Source organism: Manis pentadactyla, chromosome 12 (genome assembly GCF_030020395.1).
Source record: "Manis pentadactyla isolate mManPen7 chromosome 12, mManPen7.hap1, whole genome shotgun sequence".
Classification (NCBI taxonomy): domain Eukaryota; kingdom Metazoa; phylum Chordata; class Mammalia; order Pholidota; family Manidae; genus Manis; species Manis pentadactyla.
Window position 1 is genome coordinate 110,148,641 of NC_080030.1, and position 9,627 is coordinate 110,158,267.

Genomic DNA, 9,627 nt, shown 5'->3' on the forward strand with positions numbered 1-9,627 from the left:
GCTACTGGGGAGAGTTGAAAGATATTTCAGTATAATATGCTACTTATTTCATTTATGTATGTATGATATACATGTATGCATTTTTGAAAATCCAAAGTAAAAAAAAATTGTGTTTTATACAGAGATGGTTTCGAGCAAGACTGCAGCAAAAGAGGTTTATTCAGAAATGTAGCATCATAAAAATCCATCATGAAGTTAAAGAATGTATGAACCAGCAAAATAAGGCTGCATCAGTAATACAGAAAGCAGTACGACACTTTCTCCTCTGTAAGAAACAGGAAAAAATTAATAATGGGGTCACTAAAATTCAGGTAATTGAAAATATTCTGATTTTAAATTAAGACTAGTTTGCAGTTCACCTATGTGATAGCTAACATTTTAAAAACATAGTCACATACATTTTAAAAAGCTAAGATTAGCCCACAGAATAACTCATAAATACTATTTCATTGCTAAGCCCTCTATTTTCAGATTCCCTAGAGGAAGTTTACGATTGCAAGATGAAGGCATTTTGAATAGATTTAGACATCTTTGGTCTGTGAATGATCCTTCGGTTTATATACAGGAATATTATACATATTTCTTCTTAGATGAATTGATTTTGCTATTTATTAGAACCTGAATTGAGGTTTAAGTTGTAAAGTATCTGATCACATCATATAAGTTTACTGAAAATATTTACTTTGTGGAATTAGATGTAGATATAAGTTCAAAACATCATGGATTATAATCTTAAAAGTACTATGTTTTATCTCTAAGGCATTATGGAGAGGATATTTTTGGAGGAAGAGAAGTGACTGTACGAAAATTAAAGCTATACGACTAAGTCTTCAACTTGTTAATAGGGAGATTCGAGAAGAAGATAAGCTGTACCAAAGAACCGCTCTTGCGCTCCACTGTCTTTTGACTTACAAGCACCTTTCTGCTATTCTTCAGGCTTTAAAGCACCTGGGTTAGTTAGTCTGTTTTAACAGTATTTTTTATAAAGTTAGAAATGCTTTTTTACCTTTGAGTGTACAAAAATGTTATCATAGAATTTTAGCTAAGATTTTATCTTGCTGCTCTGAATCTATCTGTTGTTCTCTTTCCCTTTCAGAGGTAGTCAGCAGATTGTCTCCACTTTGTTGTGAGAACATGGCCCAGAGTGAAGCTATTTCTAAGATATTTATTTTGATCCGAAGTTGTAATCGTAGTGTCCCTTGTATGGAAATCATCAGCTATGCTGAACAAGTCTTGCTTAATGTTGCTAAGGTATTTTTTCACTTTAATAAGGAAATTTTCATTGGTTGAGGATTCTGACCCAGAAAATCATCTTTATGCTTGCTCATCACTAGAATTTAGCTCTCCAAGTAAAATTCATTAATGTGCAAGAGTCTAAGGGTGAAACAGTGTTTAATCTGTTAACATAACTATACATAGAAACACTAATGTTTTATAGTTTTTTCTTTTGCCATTTTAATAACAAAGATTACTAACATTGGGTACTTACTGTGTGCTAGTGTTTTTTATGCATCATTTAATTGAGCCCTTACGATAATCCTCTAAGATAGTTCATATTATTCCTACTTTACAGAGCAGTAATAACCCTTACAGAAGTCAAGTTCCTTGCCTAAGAACTGAGAAGGCAGTAAGTGGTAGAGCTGCCTGGATGCATTTCTGCCCGTGCCTCAGGGTGGTGTTCTCACGCACTGTACTGCATCACAGCCAGATGGCCTCTTACAGTCACATCTCCAGACATGACAGAGATGTTGTTCCACCCGAGCCACCCTGTAATACTCTGTTAGAATTTCAGTCTTTTGGCTTTGGTTGGTAACTGATATCTGCTTTAACTATGATGCATGCAGTTAAAGGTATTGAAATGATAGGGGTATCTTCCCCTACAACCTCTTAGTCACAACTTAGAGCCCTTTGTACTTTTCTTACTGAGAAATAGTGTTCAAGAACTCAGACTCTGGCGCCAGATGCCTGGATCCAAGCTCTGCAGCTCACTACTGTTGCTTAGCCTCCCTGTGCCTCACTTTACCAACAAAATGGGTGTAGTAATAGTATCTAGCTCACAATGTCAGTGTAAGGATTAAACCAGTCAATATACATAATTTGTTTGACACATAGAAGTTCCAAATAAATGTTAACTGTTAATATTGCTTTGTCCTTATTTGTATCTTAGCATCATTAACATTATTTATTACTATGCAAATTTCCTCATATGAACTAAGGATATAGTTAGGTAACTGAGGCATGAAAAATATATCTAGACTTGTTAGTATCAAATTTATTTTATTTTAAAGCAAGCTCACCTTCCTGTCAAGCATGTAACGGGGGTAATGAACAGATCTTGCCTTTACATTGATTTTACCCTATGATTAACTATCACAGGTAAATTACTTTTTCCCTGAGAGGTTCTCACTAAATTGACCTTAGCTTTAAGCTTGTTTTTATTTACTTTTGACTGGTCAGAGATTTTAGATTTTGTGCATTCTTTGTGGAACTTTGAAGTACGTTGGGAAGAAAAAATTTAAAATGCAGGTATGCATATAACTTGGCCCCAGAAATGATAGTAATATAAAAATGTCATTAATATAAAAATGTCATTTCATGAAAGTGTTTGCACTTTCTGCAGATGGTCCAAAAGTTTGACTCTAAGCTTTCTTTTCCATTAGGATGTTTCTGAGAGTATAAGTGTTTATTGTAACTTCTAATTTCATTCTGTTTTCTTCAAGCATGAGAAAACTACCTCAGCAGTTTATGATGTAGAAAATTGTGTAGATACATTATTGGATCTTGTGCAAATGTACCGAGAAAAACCTGGTGACAAAATTGCAGACAAGGGCAGAAGCATTTTCACTAAAACATGTTGTTTGTTAGCTGTTTTACTGAAGGCAACAAACCGAGCGTCTGTAAGTATTCATCAGTTTCCTTTCTCTGAGGCTGTTGTACAGACTCTTGGCTCTAAGATGTCTGTATTTTTCCTTCAGTAATTATCACAAGTAGGATTTTGTATGTTTTCAAACCTGCTTTTTTGTGCCAGTGTATGAGTTATGTCTTATGTATTAAAGAAACTGAAATCTAAAAATAGAACTCATTTCAACCATATGAGTAAGCATGGCGCATTTACATGAGGGAGGTAACATGTTATCCTAGTGAGGTAGAAAAGAAGATGGATATGACTCCTCATCCTGCTATCGTAACCATCTGTAGAACTTCAGCTCTTTGGTGATGAGACTCTGAATCATTCTGTCCGGTCACAGTCAACCTGGGGTGACCACAGGCTGTGATAGGGCTGTGGCCTTTATCCTGAGGACAGTGAGGATATTCCAATTTAAATTTTACCATCATTCTGGCTGCTGACTGAATAATAGATTTGGGAGAGCATGTGTGGATTTGGAAGACTTCTAAGAAAGGTCAGTGTAGATGCATAGAGGTATTATAATCAACGTTGACCTGGGGTTATACCAGGCAGACAAGTGGGTAACAGCAAACTCGGTGGAGGGAAAAATCCACAAGACTTGGTAACTGGATATTTTAGTATATCACTTAAATTCACCTTTTTATTCAGTATGGAGTTGAGTGTACAATTTTTTAGTATTTGCCTTCTTTAATTCTGTCTTACAAGTTAGTTTGTAATTTAAACCCATATAGCTGGTAAACTTGGAGCACTTGGCTTATGATTGTTAAAAGCTCATAAGTTTACTGCATACCTTTTATTTAGTTGGTTTGCTAGCATATGAGAGATACAACCTTTAATTCTTATTGGTCCTAATAAATGTACACTTTTGTTTTTAGGTTGTTCAAAGTAGGCCTAAAGTTGTTGACCGTATTTACAGTATTTATAAACTTATAGCTCGTAACTACAAAATGAATACTGCAAGACTGCTTTACAAACAAAGGACAGATTCTTCTATGAGCGTTCCCTCTATTCCAGAAACTCCTGTGAGAACCAAAAGAGTTTCACGGTAAGCAATAAACGTTCTCTGTGGTTTCCTGTCACTGTTCATTCATTCATTCAGCAAACCCTCATCAAGTACCTACTATAAGCAAGAGACTGTGCTTCTCAATGGAGAAACACCAAAGAACAAGGATGGAATCTTTGGTGAATCCACAGGAGACGATCTCAGTACATAATGAAGTAAGAACATTGTAGCTTTAGGTATTTAGTAGTTACTTAATAAATTCTTTGTATCAAATAGTTAAGGCTAATAATTAGCTTTTTACAAACTGCCAAAATCAATTTTTTTTCTGTGTGTAGAACAATTACACTGTTTGAGAGCTGCCAACAATCCCTCCCGTCTGAAATGTTCCCCTCCAGCTCTTCCAGAGTCATCCCGGTACTTGGAAGTCTCCTCATAGAGAACTTCTTTCTGAGGCCTTGTGTTAGTTTCCTGTAACTGCTGGGAGAAATGGCCACAGACTCAGTGGCCTTGAAGAATAGTACCTTATTCTCTCACAGTTAGAGTCAGTGAGACCAGAGGCTCAGTCACCATGTCAGCAGGGCCTCACCCCAGGGCTCTAGGGTGGAATCCTCGGCTGTTTGTGTTCTCGTGGCTGGAGGTGTCCCTGTTGCTGTGCGACTCCACTCTCCTCCACCATCATCATGTGGCCTCTTCCCTCCTCTATCTCTTGTACAGACACATTGGATATGTGGCCAGTCCCAGATAATAGAGAATGCTCCGATCTCAAGTTCCTTTAGTTAAGTATGTCTGCAAAGACCCCTTTTCCAAATAAGGTCACATTCACAGGTTCTGGGAATGAGGATGTGGATGTATCTTTTGCAGGGGGCGTTCAGCCTACAACAGACCTGTAGAGGCAATAGTGGCTAATCTAGTTTAAGACATTAAGTTTAGAAGTTTAGAAAAAAATGGTGTCATGCTACGTGGTTAACCAAAATGGAACGTCTACCACTATGAAGGCATATGGAGCTGCATCCTACATGCAAGGTGAGGAACTATGGTTACTGGACAGCAGGGAGCTACATAGCTCAGGGGCATGACAGCAAACCCATGAATACGTAGTAAAGGCTACGATGGCTGCTGGATGGAGAATAACTGAAAGGACCTGCTGAAAGAGCGCTGGAAATTGTCTTGGATATACTTATGAGAAGTAAAAGCAAGAGTTGAGGAAAGGATAGGTTCAGGGAGCGTGGGAAGGGGTGTTGAATAGTGGGTTTTATTTTAGAGAAGGCTGAGATGCCTGTGACAGAAATAAGAGGGAAATACAAACAAGCCATTAGAAAATCAGGGCTGTGCTTCTGAAGAGAAGAGTCTGTCTAGAGACGTAAACTAGGGAATCACCAGATTTGGGAATCATAGCCCTTAAAGACATGGAAATGAATGCCCTTACTTCAAGAGAGAGAATACATAGAAAACAAAGCCCCAAACTGAATCTCAAGATAACCCCAATTTCCCCAGAAGTCAATCAGAGAAAGAGCTAGCCAAGAAAGAAACGCTGATCAGATAGATAGGAAGTCAGTCATCGCCAGCTGCGCAGTGCCGCTGAGATGTGAGGTGGGGGTGAAATACGCCTGTTGGCTTTGGTGGGATGGCGGCAGCGATGTGGCACATACGGATTAATGAGGCCGGAAAGACCAGTGGGACACCATGGAAACAATTCACGATTTACAATGATAGCCAAGAAAAGAGGCGTTGACTGCCTTGAACGATGCTAGAGAAACAGCCCATGATGCTTAATCTGGATGCAAGGAAGGAATAAAGTATGTCCTGACTTACGCATGCTGTATGTTAGGGTCTCCAAATGGCTGATGCAGAGAAGTTCTCTATAGAAAAGTTCTGTTTAATAAGTGCAGATGGAATATGAAGCTATCACCCTTCTGTAGCTCCTAATGAAATAAGAGCCCTGCTCTAGGCCAGGATCATACATAGCTGATAAAAGCGTCAGATGAATTGAATTTATGTGGATGACAATAATCTAATCTACTGACAAATCTAGGTATCGCAGAAAGATAAAGCCAGCAAGCATTGTGTATCTCCTAGTGCACAAGACCATGTAAATTGGATTCTTGTCAAAAAGCAAACCTGAGTTATGTGCTACTGTTAAGAATGGCCCACAGACCATGCCAGGCTACAAACTATTCTGGCTCCAGTTGATAAAAACACAGGAGTTTAGAGTCAGTATTTGGAAACTTACATAGTAATTACCTTGCTATTACATAGCTTTTAAAGTCAGGTTTCTTGAGAGATAATTTACATAACAGTAAAATTCACCTCTATAATATTTGATAAATTTTTGTATGACAAAAATTAGTCTTCTATTGTAGAAAACTCTAGCAATACTTCTTATTAAATATAAATTAGAATTATAATACTGATTTAAGGTATAAATTTGTTACTATTCATGAGATCATTTATGGTCCAAAATTTATAACAAAACTCCAGCTATGATTTTACATTTTGCTCAGGCAATAAAATTTCATTTAAAAATGATTAACATTTTCTGATTTTACCTTATTTTCCTTATCACCTTATTAAAAGATTGAATCAATTTTGATGAACTAAGTTAACTCTTGATTAATTTCCTCCCTTCTTCGCTGCCTCCATCTTTCCTTCCTATGACTCCAGCAGTTCTCTACCCAGTATAAATCCTGGTGTTGACAGTGTACTTTTTCTTGACCTGGGTCGCACAGCAGTTAGCTTTATAATAATTACTCATAAACTATATAATAGTTATAAATTGGTTTATGCATGCATATTTCACAGTACAACGTAGTCTACCTGTGTAGTCTAACTTATTAATGGGGACCATTCTATGTATGATTTTTATTAAAGGTCCTGGCAACCGGAAGATGACTGGTTAGCCAGAGACGGGTAAGATTCCTCAAGGGAAGAACAACCTAAGACAGGCACAGTCGCAGGGGGTCATCAGGTGAGAAATTGGGGATCAACAGAGGTGAGGCTTAGAACCTCACCCCCCCTGTTCTGAGAGAAATCTTCTGCATATGTGGATGTTTTATTGCCCTTGTCTAGCTTGGATTAACACATAGTCTACAGGCACACACCTGATCATCTACATTTGCTCTCTTACAACACTAAACTATGTTTTCTACCTTTATCTTGTATCTACCTACCACTTCAGCATTTTATTAAAAATAATAATAATAAAGGGAGAAATGTGGTATCCACATATAAATCAAGTATAAAAACCAAATGAGTATTCATATTTGAACTGACTGTTTATAGTTCATAATGCATGAGCAAAACTGAAAGTTTCTGTGATGACTGCCCTTGTACTGTTCACCATGTAACTTATTCACTATGTAAGAATTTGTTCTCCATGTAAGAACTTGTTCGTTATGCATCAGAAGATTGGAGACTGACGAAAATTAGGCTTGGGGTGGATTAATGATTGTGCATTGAGCATTGACTCCCCTATACAGAATTTTATTGTTGTTAACAACCATTTGATCAATAAATATGAGAGATGCCCTCAAAAAAAAAAAAAAGGTCCTGACAAATCTTAATGCTATATTATAAAAGCTGTTATTAATATGAATGAGTAGATTAATTTTTTCTTTTGATGTAATCAGGTTTTCTGATGGAAAATTTGCCAAGAGTATATAAATAGGTATGTGATTCAATAAGTTAAGACAGCCATATGCAGCTGTAAAATGACTACCACTGAGACGAGGCACTTCTGTTGTGGCAAGCCCCTTGTGCCCCTTTGCTGGATTCTGGCAGCTACTGATCTCACTTCAGCACCTTTGGATGTGCCTCTTCTATGTCGTCACATTAATGGAGTCATACGATGTGTAGCTTACTTAGCTTAATGCTTTGAGGTTCATCCAAGTGGATGCATGGATTAGGACTCCACTCCCTTTTATCACAGAGCACTATCCCATTGTATGGGTATACCACACCTTGACCACTCTCCAATTAATAGATATTTGGATTTTTAACAGGAAAGAAAAATAAGAAAATGCATATATTAATGGGGTTTATGTGAGAAAGGTGTATGAGCTCCCCTCCGATGGATACTGTTTTTTCACTGAAGTATGAGATTATAAGCACTAGCTCAGAAGCAGATCAGGAAGGGTGTGGAGGGGACCCCTGAAGAGAAGAAAGGAATACAGTAGTCATCTGGGAAAGGAGAAGGAGGCATATTGGCAATTTCAAGTACCCATTCAGATCTGCAATCATCGGCATCAAATCTGTCAGCCTGACTCTGATTTTTCTTTAGCAGTGTCCAGCCTTAGAGGAATGGAGAAGACAGGTGCTCGGATTCCGTTTGGAATCCAGACTGAACTTTGGTTGAATCCCATGTGAAAGAGAGACAATTGAGTCAGTGGCATTTGCAAAGTGTCCATATTAATGGACCTAAGATGCACAAGGAGGGAAGTGAGAGGGACATTCTGGTGGATGGGGACACGTGTGGAGTTCAGGTGCACTGGAGATCTCACTGGGGTGGGGAAATGCATGTAGTGGATGTATTAAAGGCCATGAATCGATCACCAGTGGTGGCTGGAGAATGGGAGTGTCACAATGGGCTGTCAGTTGGGGGCACTCCTGATGGTGACAGTCTGTTATGTGACTGCAGAACGGGAGGAAACGGGGCACACATTGGCAGGTGAGTTGTTGGCTTCTGGGTGTTGAAGTGACTGAGGATAGTGGCAGAAGACCAAGAACCAAGCGGGTATTTGATCGGTGATCAAAAGGCAGTGGAGGGGCTAAACAGCATGAGCTTCAGAGGAACTGGTCACCTTTCAGAAAAGACAGGGATGAATAGTTTGAAAAGTGGCAAGTGATGGCAGTAATAGGAAGCCCTCCCATCTGTTGGAGAGAGTTATAAGGGAAATGATGTGTTCAGACGTCGCTACACTTTAAGAAAGTGAAGGTGACCTTAGGAGAAGAACTTAATTAATGCAAGATTTTTATCCCTTTCAGACTTAAACCAGCCTGGGTTTTAAGAAGAGATGACATGGAAGAAATCACAAATCCCCTGCAAGCTATTCAAATGGTGATGGATACACTTGGCATTCCTTATTAGCAATGTAAGCATTCTCAGTATGTATAGTAAAAATCAATATTAAAACTAATCATGAGTATGTAAACTGTTTTTAGCTTTCTTTGTACAACTTCTAAAATCTGACTTTGTATTAAAATTAAAAGTGTAAATATAATGTTACCTGTTTTTATATTCCTTGTATCTTTTATTATTTAATGGTTTTGTGCATGTAACAAATGGGTCATAAAATGATTATAACATTGTTATTCATGTATCTTAAAATATCTTATTAGTTTGAATATAATCATATTCCTAAAGGGAGGAGTTGCTTATTACTGCTGTCTTATAGATAAATTGAGCTATTTTTCTAAAATAAAATTTGGAAATTTAAGATTCTGCCAAGTTACTTAAAAGAGAGACAAGGATAAATAATCCCACATATGCCAGAAACAACATCCCATTTGTTTCCTTGGCTGGCTGCAGAGAGACAAGCAATCTTGACTTTGGACTGATTGGGGTTATGACTGGGACTGGGAAGGCATGGTCTTGCTTATGATAGAGTTGTTACCTAGTCACATCTCACAGACCTGAAAGTGTGAGGTATTGAGACATAACTTGATACCTTCTTTAGTTCTGGGCCACCATTGCCAGTACTAAACAAGTGTGGTTCTAGGG

At 37.9% G+C, this 9,627-nt stretch overlaps 1 protein-coding gene across 1 annotated transcript in view; it reads left to right on the forward strand.

Moving 5' to 3' along the window:
- Positions 1–9,115, forward strand: part of LOC130679906 (abnormal spindle-like microcephaly-associated protein homolog) — a 24,344-nt gene extending 15,229 nt beyond the window's left edge. Inside the window, exons 6-11 of the mRNA XM_057489506.1 lie at positions 83–311; positions 760–952; positions 1,097–1,251; positions 2,721–2,897; positions 3,784–3,953; positions 8,892–9,115. Of these exons, the coding sequence (XP_057345489.1) occupies positions 83–311; positions 760–952; positions 1,097–1,251; positions 2,721–2,897; positions 3,784–3,953; positions 8,892–8,994 (1,027 nt within the window). The 3' untranslated portion in view covers positions 8,995–9,115. The remainder of the gene's footprint in view (positions 1–82; positions 312–759; positions 953–1,096; positions 1,252–2,720; positions 2,898–3,783; positions 3,954–8,891) is intronic.
- The last annotated feature ends 512 nt before the right edge of the window (positions 9,116–9,627 follow it).